The sequence below is a fragment of the Hakea prostrata genome, chromosome 7 (assembly GCF_041222555.1).
Source record: "Hakea prostrata isolate BN-2017 chromosome 7, UWA_Hpros_2, whole genome shotgun sequence".
Taxonomy (NCBI): domain Eukaryota; kingdom Viridiplantae; phylum Streptophyta; class Magnoliopsida; order Proteales; family Proteaceae; genus Hakea; species Hakea prostrata.
This window is the reverse complement of record NC_142606.1, coordinates 14407493-14421116: the sequence shown is the minus strand read 5'-3', so window position 1 is coordinate 14421116 and position 13624 is coordinate 14407493. Positions and strand designations below refer to the sequence as shown.

At 37.3% G+C, this 13624-nt stretch overlaps 1 protein-coding gene across 1 annotated transcript; it reads right to left on the bottom strand.

Annotated features, from left to right (window-relative positions):
• Nucleotides 1-97: 97 nt before the first annotated feature.
• LOC149010015 (Cyclophilin-like peptidyl-prolyl cis-trans isomerase family protein) lies at nt 98-12876 on the bottom strand. The gene is made up of 7 exons (XM_089162108.1): nt 12551-12876; nt 10472-10495; nt 7977-8064; nt 6885-6977; nt 2526-2558; nt 467-523; nt 98-351 (listed from the first exon to the last, which is right to left on the bottom strand). The coding sequence occupies exons 1-7, from the start codon at nt 12715-12717 to the stop codon at nt 241-243; spliced, it is 573 nt and encodes a 190-aa protein (XP_089018234.1). The 5' UTR covers nt 12718-12876; the 3' UTR covers nt 98-240.
• Nucleotides 12877-13624: the final 748 nt, after the last annotated feature.

Sequence of the window (13624 nt, the reverse complement as noted above, 5' to 3'; positions counted from 1 at the left end):
TTTCCTACGTATAAAGATGATTCTGAATCACTCTAATTTCGCATAATTGTAATGGGTCATCTTAGAATCAAAACAACAACATTACCCACGGAAAAGATTGAGAAATCATATACTTTCAGCAGTTCATTCTTAATCTAAATAACAGTAATTGTAGAATAATATGTTTTACAGTTGATATTTTCACCTTCACTTGCTAAGAAAACATAAATTTTGCACAAATTGTAGGGGAATATCAGGACTCTACATTTCTCCACATTCTGCTATAACACAGGGAAGTTTAGGACGGTTGTTGGGTCCAGTGGCCACATTCTCAATCTTCCTGACGACCAAAAGACCATCTCCAAGCACCCTCTGTATGAAACCACAGAATCAATGAAGTAACACAAAGAAGTATACAACAAAGATGAAAATGGTTAAGGAAATAGATGAGACTGAATCAATCAACCAAGAAGCTTCAAGTGCATACCCCGAAGATGACATGCTTATTGTCAAGCCAGTCACATTTTGCGCAAGTAATGAAGAACTGCACCATGAAGAATTTATCGGATTAGGATGACAACAATGTCCCAGAATAACATATTGATAGTTAGTTCTAATTAAGGAAAATTAAGAGTATATCTCTCTCTTCAAGATAAAATGTAAGAAAAAGAATTTCCATTGTTAACTTCTATGTGAGTGCTGCCTGTAAGACAACAATATTTCAACAGAAATACATCATAGGAATTGCCTTAAAAATGAAAAAGGAAGGAAATTTATTTTGATATAAAATGCAACAGAATATGAGCAAAATAACTCGCAATTAATTCTCCAGGTATTTTATAGAATCACACTCCCCTCCCAAGAAAAAAACCCACAAGTCTAAGAAAACAAAAGAGAAGTGATGGCATCTTTTGATCAATGATATAGTTGCTGCCACCCATTACGGAAACTATTCCACATCATAAGGCTGGATTCCTCCACGAACCATGTTCAAATACCTACTTTGTGATGTATACGTAAAAATAAAAACAATGAAAGGTAAAACATGTTTGCCCCCAGAAAAAATGAAAAGTTGATATTCAAGGAATTCTCACCCATTCAAACAAATGGAACCTCAGAAAATAATTTTAATACCCACTGGAGGGGGTTTACAGAGGTATATCATTGATCCCCAATGCATGAGATGTGGTAGTTTGCCTGAACTGTGGATCACATCTTGATGGAATGCCCATTCCAGCAAGCGGTGTGGTTCTCCTCTCTATCAGTAAGAATGAGAACACTGGGTGAGACACCATTCAGTAGCTTGATCACAACCTGGGGGAAGCAGCCAGGGCTAGGCAAGGAGGAGAAGAAATGAGTCATCCGGTTATGTCCCTCCCGTGTTGGTATAAATGGAAATCAAGGAAAGAGGGGATTTTTCATAACACAACTCCAAGTCCAGTAGAGGTCATTCAAATGGTTTGTACAGCGGCAAATGAATTTGAGGAAGCAATTAAGAAGTCCATAGCAGAGAATAGGGAAAGTAAGGCAGCAGAAATCAAGACAGACATGGCCACCCCGACCTAATGGTCTTTTCAAGTTGAGCTGCGATGCTACGTTTGCTACGGGAAGGCCACACGGATTGGATTTGTGGTGCATAACTCAAATTGAGGGGTAGAATTGGCAGTCTCAATCCCTGAAACTACCGAATAAATCCTACTGGGGGTAGTGCTGGCTATGAGACATGGGCTCCTGGAATCTGGATGCTGTTGCTGAGGATTTTGAGCGGGTTTACGTGGAAATAGTAACCATAGTCTCAAGCATATACAGTGGAAACGCGAGTCTGTTATCCCTAGAGAGATTGCTTGCATTGTCACAGATATCTTCTACCTGCAGGACAAGTTTGAGGAGTGCTCCTTGTATATTCCACCTGAAAGGCAGTGAGGTTGGTGGAGGCGCTTGGCCAAATTCAGCCTCAGGCTGATTCAGTTAACCGAGTTGGTCTTGAAAGTTCTGTCTCTGCTTGAGCCCATGAAATATCATTTTCCAGAAACTTCTATTGAGCACGAAGCCAATTTGGTGCAGAACCAAAACAGATCTTCAAGGCTCTTAAGATTGCCTTTTAGTTTTTTTGGAAATACAAGTGTTGTTTTGGTCTCAAGTCGGATATTCAAGTTGAATTCAATTAATTTGTCACTGACTGGAGGGCAATTGAGAACCAACCACAAAAGGTTTTCCTGAATGGGACTTGTGTATGCCAGAAGAATTATTTCCTGAAATAAAGATTGATCTAATGTATCATACAGAGACACCAGGAAACATACTTCTCACACTATCCAAAAGCATAAATTGGCTCTCATTTTTGAACATGTCCAAACTGACCAAAGGTCTTTGGTTGGAATAAAAGATCGTGACAGCATGGCTTTTCTGATCTCCAAATTAATTCAAAACAGATACACAAGATGAAGAATGATTTAGCCTATCCTTATTATCTGAAAATGGAAAATATGGGACCAGAGTACATCACCAGATAAATCAGAAAATCATTAGAGGTAGTATGGTTATACCTGACATCCATTGGTATTTGGTCCACTATTTGCCTGTAAACAAATGTGCAAAAGATGCCAGTCAGATTCTGAAATTACATATTCACAGCAATACGCACTAGAGTTGGCAACATTGGTTGTACACTACAATTAACTCCAGTAAATAAATGCTTGACCTCAATATTTCTTAGAGAGTGTAAATATACTTGTTATCATTACAAGTGCTAATCCCAAAAGCTCAAGCTGTTAGGAGAACGCATAGAACAATGCATATCAATGACCATACCAAACACAACACCACCACTGCCACCCCTGCATGCCCACACACACGCACGTTTCTGCAAGTGATGCAACAAGTGGTGGAGACATTTTATATCAATGGTTAACCATTCAAATGGTTTTTCTTACATGCATCCTCCTTTTGTCACACCATCATGACAGATATTTTACTGTCTGTCATTATATGAGACATTTTATTTGCCAGGAAAACCTTTTATTAATTTAAGCTATAAGCAGTTGATTCATAAAATTCACTTAGTCTGCATTTGGTAATGCTCCTGCAAAGTGTTTCAGCTATTTTTTGTCCCTCAAGAACAATAATAGAACTGAACATCTAGAAAAGAACCACCAAAAAAAAAAAAAAAAAAGGAAAGAAAGAGAGAGAGAGAGAGAGAGAGAGAGAGAGAACTACAATTCGGGCTAACAGTCTATACTTGGGTTGATTAACTGTTTGGACTAACAATTTACAGTATGCAAGAAAAAAAAACAAAAAGAAATAGTTGAGCATCCTGAAACAAGAGCCAAAATTTTATGGAAAGCAAAATTGCTATTGATCAATTTCCATAAAAAAAATGAAAAGTCATTCCACGTTGTAGAAATTCCACCCACTTTATAGAAATCAAGAACCTAGATAGTAAGTAGTAACATAGAAATTACAAGCTCATTCCTCAGGCTCCACCGGATAGTCCTCCTAAAACAAATCCTCAAACCAAAAACCCTTATAAATTCCAAATTGTGCTATGATTGATTGTCTTGAAATTGGGTTATTGTTTTGTGAGAATGTTGATTTCCCCCCCCCCCTTCTATGAAATCTGTCTCTTTTTTGGGTTCGTATTTAGCTTGATATGCAAAAGAAATACCTCTGGATTGGATAAATATTTACTTAATTTAAACAAACTTGGTACATTCAATTGGGAATTCATACTTAATCCTTCTAATTGTCCTTTACAAGTAGTAGAAGACTATTTGATCTTTGAATTCATGTTCAATTTTTCTGACAGTCTATACCAACTACCTAGCGGCAATATGATGATTCTAACAATATTTAATGTAAAACTATAAAACGGGTTATAATGGGGTTGCGGTTTGGGTTAGTGCGGGATCTGCCACCCTCAATCCAAACATAACCCATTAAGGTTCGGTTCGAGTTATAACAGGCCGCGCTACAAATTGACACCCCTACTTTGAATGAGAAAAAATACAAATTTTCCTTATATATCTGGACATGCTCAGGCATATGCTCAAGGCTAGAAGTAATGAAGATGGTTACTAGCTTCGAGGGAAAACATAGAATATGTGGACCCAACAAGCTTATTTAAGTTTTTTACCAACTCCCACCACTTCTATTAAGCATGGGGTGGGAAAAGTTGAGTGACACATCAGCAGGCAGGTTCCCTAATTTAAGGAAGCTTGTTTCGTCATTTTCCCTCCCCAGTGAACCAAACAAAATGAGTTTTTGGAATTTCATTGGAAAAAGTATATCCCCCCTCTTCTCTTTGTCCACCTCTTGTTCCAGCAAACAGTCTGTAAGTGTTTTTTGCTACACTCCATTATTAGGCACAGATTGTGGTTAATGACAATTATTTGGACGCTTATGCTTCAGGATTCTGTTCTGAACAAAATGTTGGTCTCTGTCAAGTGTTTCAAAAGTTAATTCCTAGTAATACTTAACTGATTTGTGAAAAGATATAGGATATTCTTGTTTTTCAACTTCAACACCCAAAACATTTGATCTTTTCCCAATTTCTTTCCAGTTCCATTGATGGAATAGGGTTAAATCCCAAGTACCGAGACTGTTAGATCAGTTCATATTGAAATGTTCTGCAGCTTCACATTCCACTATCCCAGTAAAAATAAGTTCATTGGATGCAAGCATTTCTGAAGAGGAGCAGATTGAGGAGTGATTAAGTAGATATTAGTGAACTCTTTAACAAGCCGACACAGGCTTGAGTCAAGTCGAGTGACCAAGTCATTCCCATCACTTATCTTCTTTTCTACTTCTGTTTTTTATTGTTATGTTTCAGCATCCAACTAAAGCAGGACAGTATAGTACACTAGGTTTTTGAAGTCTAGCTTTGGGCTTTCCTCATTCTTGCCTTCTCTATCTGTAATTTTGTGTAAACTAGACAAGGTTCTAAATCTCAGTTTCAGTCAGGCCTGAAACCAAGACATACTGGATCTCATTTTGAGGTTTCAACATTGGCTTCCATTCTGGGCCTAGTCCAAAACCTAGATAAAGGAGATTTATATCAGTTTTGACTGAGATCTGGTTCCATGAACCCAGATTCCAAAATGTGAGGCTGAAAGCTGAAACAAATACATCCTAATTTGATAGTGGTCAGGTGGATGTCAGTTCATTTCTTTCTTTCTGATGCCATGTTGATCCGATGGCGAAAGGAGGCATAGGATGCCAAGGAAGTAGGCATGGGTTTGAGTTTGAGGGCAGCCACTTTGTGCAAATGATACCAAAGGTTAGGACTGACCCAGGTCACCCCTCCAAGGATCCAGCTAAAGCAGAACTTGCACCTGTTATGGTCTTCCAATTTCACTTCTTACACTTATCTTTTAGGGAATACGACCATATGCATTACATGATGGGTGTTGTTCCATAAAGTGGTACATCATGTTGCAATTGTTGGTACTTTTTATGAGCCAAAATCTAGCGATTAGGGTGGGTCACATCCAAATCTAGCCCGACTGAATAAAAGAGGAACAGGGAGGAGAACCAGGCAACAATCTAATGAACATGGAAAACTTTGTCCTCAGTTCTCTAACTATTATTACTAAGTACAACATTTATCCGTCTTGCTTTAAAATAAAAAAAAAAAAAAAAAAAAAAAAAAAAAAAAAAACTATTTATTCATTGTAAACTACATGTGAAATGCTACAATAATTGCTTATCAATGATGGACTTCTGTCAGCAGACTGTTGGGTTGAGCCATTCAAGTTGACTTTGAAGAATCAAAACCTTGGAAGTATTCAAGCATTGGGAATGGATAGTTTTAAGCACTCAAACTTGAAAGTTGGGAAGGACGTCCTGTCCTGCCCTTTCTACCATGGAATCTACCGATCCTTATTCAGTCTTCTGCCCAACCCCAAAAAAAAAAAAAAAAAAACAGAAAAGAAAAGAAAAGAGGAAGAAGAATTTCCCCTCTTTCTTTCTTTTCATTGTTCTCTGGTTTCTCCCACTCCCCTTTAAATAAAAACATGAGCACATAGGCAGGAGGCACTATGTCCTGCTCCCCTTCTTCCTCCCTGCCAGCCTATCCTACTTGTCTTGTTTGGTTATCCTTATTCCCTGACAATCTCTCCTTCATATGAGTTTTAATTTATTAATTTCTTGTTGATGCAGGAGAAACTGAGCAGAAAGACTAGTTGGAAATGCTCTTGAATGGAATTTCAGCCTGATGGACCTGATAATAGATATGCAACACTAAGTTTCGACTTAATCTAAGAGGATCTGAACATTGCTCTTCTGATGCACAACTTGTTCAACTACAAGTCACCTAAAGCTTGCCTTGGTACCAAAACAACCATTGTTCTAAATAAATCCACATAGGTCACCAGTATTAAGTTAATTGCTTCAATTTGGGACGGTTAAATAATCGAAAATAACACCCATTCCAAGCAACTTTTATTATACAAGATGCAAGATGAAATTAATACCAGTTAACTGCCAGCAAAACAAATGGAAAGCAGATGTACACAAAATATCCAATATAACTGAACAATTAAAGTTCCGCACATACAAGAAAGTGTATTACAGCCACTCCCTTGTGGTAATTCTGATGCAGGGAATTTTTTAAGAGTTCACAAGTTGGGGAGTCCCTACTGTGTTATGTAAACTTTGTCATGGCTTTGTTTTGCTACTTTCCATCTTAAACTTAGACAGTAATCTGAGTTGGTACTCTAATTAGGAAATCCTACGTAGAACTAACTCTGTATTTTGGTTGTTATAAAAAAGAAATAGACCATGATATAAACCAGACTGAATTTGTTGTGGGTTCAACAGATCTTCATTTTGCTGGAACTAGATCCAGGTTCTATGTTTATGACATTTCTCACATGAATGAAACATCATTAATGAAGCAGCATACATACCAATGACAGCAGACCAGGACCAGTGTGCTTTGCAATAAAATTTTCATCGTCGAATTTACTCCCGTATATAGAGAGACATCCAGTACCATCACCCTGCAAATTAGATCATTTATTAGATTGTAGGGGATTTTTTTTGGGGGTGGGGGTGGGGTTGAAAGACAGTTTGCAAAGGTTAACATAGGACACTGTTAATTTAATAATTTAACAACAAAAAAACTTCAAAAAACTGCTCCTTCCTGAGGCTAAATAAATGTAATGATAAGATACCATATTTTCTATGCAGTTATAGTTAATTTTCTTGCAATCAAAATCAGCCAGCCATTTCCAGATAACCATTTAAGACATCTTGGCTACATTATCCATAAAAGATGAACCAAAAGATGCAAATAGAAATGTATACTCACTCACTCACCCCCAGAACCAAGCAAAGCTCATTTTGACCTTTTCCTTTTTTTTGATGAACAGAACAAAGCATTCATTTTAACTTGTGATTTCATCCCCTTGTACTAGGTGCATCTTAAACAGTCAAGATAATGCATCCAGCAGCATTGGTTGATTAAAAATTTTACCAATAAGATATAATCATATGCTTATCTAAATCATCCAACATGCAGCACACACAAAATGGTGTGTTGTACTTACAAGTGCAGGCTAATGCTCTGAAATCACAATATTTTCTTTAATCAATTTAACAGATGAGACAGAAATCTTTGTTAACATGATCTACTAAATTATAATTTTTACACTCTCAAAGACTGATCAGTGCAGAATGCAATTGAAGAAGGTGAACTCAAACACCAGCCATAGAGACCTTCCACTCCACAAACCCCCCCCCTCGCCCCCACACCCCCACCCTTCTCTGTTCTTTTCTCTTCTCTCCCTCTTTTGTTCTTTTCAGGAGAAGGGCCTAGCTAGATTAGATTCAATAAGCACAAATTGTACATGTATGAATAAGAAAGGAAATGGGAAAACAAGGAGGATGAGTTTCACTTTCCCTTTGAAGATAAATCCTATTAAAAATAGCCCAGTATAAAAAATTCTTATCTAGATGGAGATCTGAAGCTCAAGAATACTGAAGAAGGGAAAGAAAACCTTAATAAAATCACCAGCTTGAATCATAAAATCCTTGATCACTCGATGAAACTGGCAACCCTTGTATCCCACTGGAACTTGTGCTTTTCTGCGCATTCATGCCAATTAAACAGTGTAATATTAATAAGCACGAATAGTTGTTTAAAAGGTAAATCAGACATTGGATGCCAGACTTCAAAATAAAGAAGCCAGTTAATCAAGCGACAAGAACAAACAAATGATAAAAAAACATACTCCACAGCTAGTTCAGTAAACCACTAACACTATCTGAGTCATCTAAGTCTGTTTAGCATTGACAAATTCGAAAGATGAGAAGTAAACAGCCAAGACTAAGGATGGCCTTAGTTCCTTACATCCCAGATTTCCAATTGTACCATGTCATCACAAAGGGGTGCCCCAGCGGAGTGAATATTAAAGGAATTAACAGCTAGAGATCAGCTAGTCAAACGAGTTCTTGATTGGCTTGTTGAGAAAATTGATTAGCGACCTACAAGGCCACAATGGACACAGAAAACCAATAAAGCTTGGCCCTGGTATCACAAATTAGGAAATTGGAGTTAATTCCGAATCAGGTTATTGGCCAAGTTTATTTTTGGGGGTGTGTGAAATCCAGACTTGGTAAAAAGGAGAATCCTTTAAATATTTGTAATCCTTGAGACGAAGATAATTTCATTTTTTTAACCTTTCCCCCCTGTAATGAATACCTAATTGGCTAATTTTCATTATCACTGGGAAAAATGTCAATTAGAATGCTTCAGTAGCTTCAGTTGCTTCAGTTTGACAAGTGATTGAAACAGCCAATCTTTGTTCCCGGAAAATATAAATTACTATGGCTGACTCGGTTGCTCACAGACAAGAATTAATCTTTGCAATAAAACAAAATTCTGATAAAGTTCTGATGTGCCTTTTTTTTCCCCCTTTCTTTTTTGGGATGAATAAGTGATGATGCGGTTTAAAAGAACCTGAAGGCTAATAGCAAACCAGGCCATCATACTGGGTCAACAATGGACAGTATGTTTAATATTTAGTCCAATAGGTTATATGGGCCATGTAATTAACTTTTTCTATTTACTACTAATTACTAATATGCCAATTCTATAACAGCAGATATCAGGGGATTTAAGTCTTCCACAGGGTTTAACAGTTGGTCTTTATTTTGTAACATTCTAGAGTAGTTTCTTTTGAAGAAGACTAGTGTGAAGGGGAATCTCTTGCTATCATACATACGAGTTTCCTGTTTTTCTTATTTCAGTGTAGTTATAAATAAAGAATAGGGGATCATACACACCGCAAGTGGATAGCAATTTAGACTTCGGCTTGTGAGTTTTGTTAGAGGTGGAACAGAGTTCTAGGGGATTCAGGGCAGCCACAACTATGGCATGCTGTAGGAGAACCTTTGTGAGATGCCAATACTAGAGTTGGTCCTTTTCCACTGTTAGGTAACAGGCCTAAAATATTGTTCCTCATTCTTTTTTCCTCTTCATTGAAGTTTCAAATCATTGCGCTCCTTGGTGTTCTGCAGCAGGAGCATAGCTGTCCTAGCTTCTATTTTCTAAAGCCTCTTCTTACCTTGTTTCCCTAATTACCAATTCATTCCCAACTTTGTATTCTGTTGACACTTGTTTGTCGCTAAATGTCAGTTGTTTCCCTGAGTTACTAACTCTGAATCCCAGCTTAGACAGTCACTAATTTGGTAATCTCCAACTGTACTCAAATGTAACCGTTGGATCTGATTCGAACCTTATGGATTTATTCACCTTTAGACCAGTCTACCAGAATTTTAACCACATCAGACTTTTTTTCCTGCTATGTGTAATAAATCTTAGTTGCTGGTTTTGTTTCATATATTGCCTGGAAATCTTTAGTTCCATAAGGTTTTCTAACCTGAACGTTAGGTGATTAAAATGCCACTTCAGGTTATCAGCAAAATGGCTACACAAAATGAATTCCTTTAGAAGCTCACCAGTCAATCACTGGTTCAGCAAGTTTAGACACCAGAACAAACCAATAGTTAACATGAAGTTCTTTTTTTTCTTTCTCTTTTCATAGATGTAAGTTTGATTTTAATCTCAAAATTATTGGATCTCTTGCCATTAAAGATAAACCCTGTCAAATTTGTCTAAGTTTAACATGGATTTAAATACAATTTGTTTCAAAATTCCAATTAAATCTAAAAAATGCCAGATCCCAATGACAGTAGTGTGCAGATTCCATCCCATAGGCCCCACATAGTCTCTCTCCCCACATTAAATGCCCCCTGTATATGAGCCATTTTCCAGGAGGGAGACTGCACTTTAGCATGGGATCCCTCTCCACGGATATTTAAGCGTGCCCCCCCCCCCACCTCTGACAACAAAAGAAAACGGAAAAGAAAACAACTAACACTCTTTCCAACATTATCAGAACAAGGAGCTCACTATATTATAACCCAAATGAAGAAACCAATTTCCACCCGTCACCTCACATTTTACTGCAAAAGGCAAACATCCATTCACCTGTATTCACCAGTGCAGAACTGCCTGCAAGATAAGGGAAGGAAAATTAGTTGAATGGAACAGTATTAACATTCAAAAATTAATGAATGAAAATAACAAGAAAAAAGAAAAAGAAAAAGGGAACAAATAATGTGCAGTAAAGAAGCAACCTCTTAGAACCCTCTTTAAACAAGCCTAAAGGAAACATCTTCCAATTCCTACCTTTTCATAGACTTTATAAAATATGCAGTCAATTCCTATAAAGCACACACATAAAATTTAGAATGCTCAAAAATTGAATAAGAATTTGTCTAGGAGAGTAAATGATCATTAAAATAACCCAATTCTTTTTTCCCAAAACCTGCTTTCCCACCCACCCCCTCAAAAGGAAAAAGAAAAAAAAAGGGCTTTCTGAATGATGAAAGAACAGTGTTATGGTTAATGGTTAGAGTGCTGTTGTCATGATTGGCTTCAGTTATCAGCTTCACCCCCTCTCCCCCCCCCCCCCCTTGTAGGGATTTAGTTAGTTGGAGCCCTTCCCATTCTCTTTTGCATGCCTTGGCGTTCTTTTATTGGAAGGGCCTTGTACTTGACTTGTAATTGTATGCTTCCTCTCTCTCCTTCGATACTTAACTTCTATTTCATCCACCAAAAAAGGGTCACTCTTAACCCTTGTCATTTCTTTAGTTCCTCAAAAATATTGCAGCCATGAAGTTATGCGTTTGAAAAGGGGAACTGCTTCTCCTGAAGCAAGGGTAAGGTTGCATACAGTTGTTTGCCCCTCCTTGACCTGCAGCAGCAGCAGGACTGCTAGTGCACTGGTATGCGCAGTTTTGGTGGCACATAAACATACACAATTGAATGAACTAATACAAATTCATCTATGGTTGTTGGCAGCTATTACTATTAAGATAAACAATGATTACTGATAATCAAAGAAATGCTATTGAAAATAAAAGAATAGACATATAAAGGACCCATACAAAGAACCAACCTGATTATGACCATCATCAATGCCAAGGTTGTTTGTGTATACTAAATGAACTCAGCCTTGCAAATTGCATACACAAATTATGGACTAGATTGTAATAGGAGCATTCTACCCTAGAGTAGTTGCATCTGTGGTTCCTTATATCTGTTCCAATACTTTATTGCTGAAATACACCTGAAACTCCATTTCCCAACTAGAAGTTTTCAATCCTTGTATATAAAGATGACTAAATGGATGGGCCCATATAGCTGTTATGAGGGGATGTGGAACAACAAACCAAAATTCTACCACGGGGAATGCATCCTTGTATAAATTGAATTTTACCTGAAAAAGTGAATTCCGGATCACCTCTTAGTGTCACAAGCAAGGCACCTTCAAAGATTGGCACCTATGCAGGTGACTCCCCTCATCTCTCTTAGGTCTGGAGACTACAGTACCAATGATGAGAATCTTGCGCCAAATATAACAATGGTGGCATACTATCAAGACTCCCATAATGATTCGGTTCAATAATTTATATTTTCAGAACTTCATTCACAAGAAAATATACAATGTTATGAACCAAAAGGCCTAGAGTTCAGTCTGGTTCATGAGAAACAGAATCAATTAAAAGACTAACACTGGGTTTGACGGACAAACATATCCAACAATTCCATATAATATCTAAGCCTAAACTATTGTCCACCCTAATAATTAATACTGTTTCAGCACTACAATCTAGTGGGAGCATTTCGGTGGTTCCTAATAATTTTTTCCTGTTACACATTGAACTGCAATAGCAGTCCACATTTAATTGGCAAAAGGCTTGTTGTTGTACAGATTGAACTACCAGTTTGAATTGTCTTTGTATTTCTGAACTAGTTTTCTTGTAGCCTCATTTTCTACTCAGGTGATATCTTTCTGAACATGGTTTTTAATTACAAGAGCAGGATGATTATGAAGCATAACCAGTCATGAATAATTTACGTTATTCTACCATCCCAGAAATAGCAAAGCACAAAGGCAGAGATAGAAAGAGGGAACGTAATGCCAGAAAATTGAGGTAGAAGAAAATGATTATTTTATGGAGTTTTCATAAGTGAGATGAGGGTTCTTGTTTTCCAACATACCTGAAGTTCTCGGCGGTCTTGGGCGCAATATCAGCGAAGAGCTCCATCTTGATTCTTCCAGCTGGGATGTTACCAATGGTGATGTCAAAAAATACGATCGGATTTTTAGGGTTTGGGGGTCTCAGATGCCACTCCATGGCTGCATTACCAGCTCCACCAGACGCCATAGAAACGCCCAGTCGAAAACTCGCAAAAAATCCCCCACCAGCAACCTTCTCGAAAGCTACTGTTTCGGTCTTAAATGACTGAGACGGTTTTTGTTACTCTGCACTTCACCAGTGTTTCGAGTGTGTTTTGTCAGAAATAAGAAAAGCATATTGCTTCGTTTGGTTGCCTGGAAATGTAAATATATACATTTTCTCGTAAAATATATTCGTAGTTTAGGCATCCCTTCAAGGGCTCAAAAGTCAAAACATCTGAAAATCTTCTCTCAATATTTTCCAACGCAGTCTTATTCTATTCTTTTTTATTATGAGATTCAAGCTACAGCAGTGGTCACCATTGCAGTAAGGCCCACTTTTATGACAAAGAAATGCTTGATTTGCCTGAAAAATTAAGTATATTCTTAATTTATGTTAACATCTCTAGTAATATCTACAACCTGATTTCATGGTTTACCCAAAAAAAACTGGTTTCAATATTTTCTAATGCAATCTTACTCTAATAATTTTCACTAAGAGACTGTTATAATATCTTTTCAAACTACAACACTGGTCACTATTGCACTAAGGCCCACCTCTAAGAAACAGCAGGCATTTATAGACGTATAACCCTGTAGTTTGACTACAGCCTGGTCTCCGCCCACCTACTTCATTTCCCTCACTCTCCTTTCCCTTATATGAACCTTGAGGAATTGTTTCGTTCGGTTGTGGTCTGAAGGTCTAAATAGATTCTTAGTTTATTGTAAATATCTCTAAAAACATGTGATAATCTGTTTTCAATATTTTTTTTATGCAATCGTTCTCTAATAAATTTTTCTGAAAGGCTGTTTTAATATTTTTTTTAGATATAACAGGAGTCACCATTATACTGAAGCCCACTCTAAGAAAAAGAGATAGTTCGATTGATTGCCTA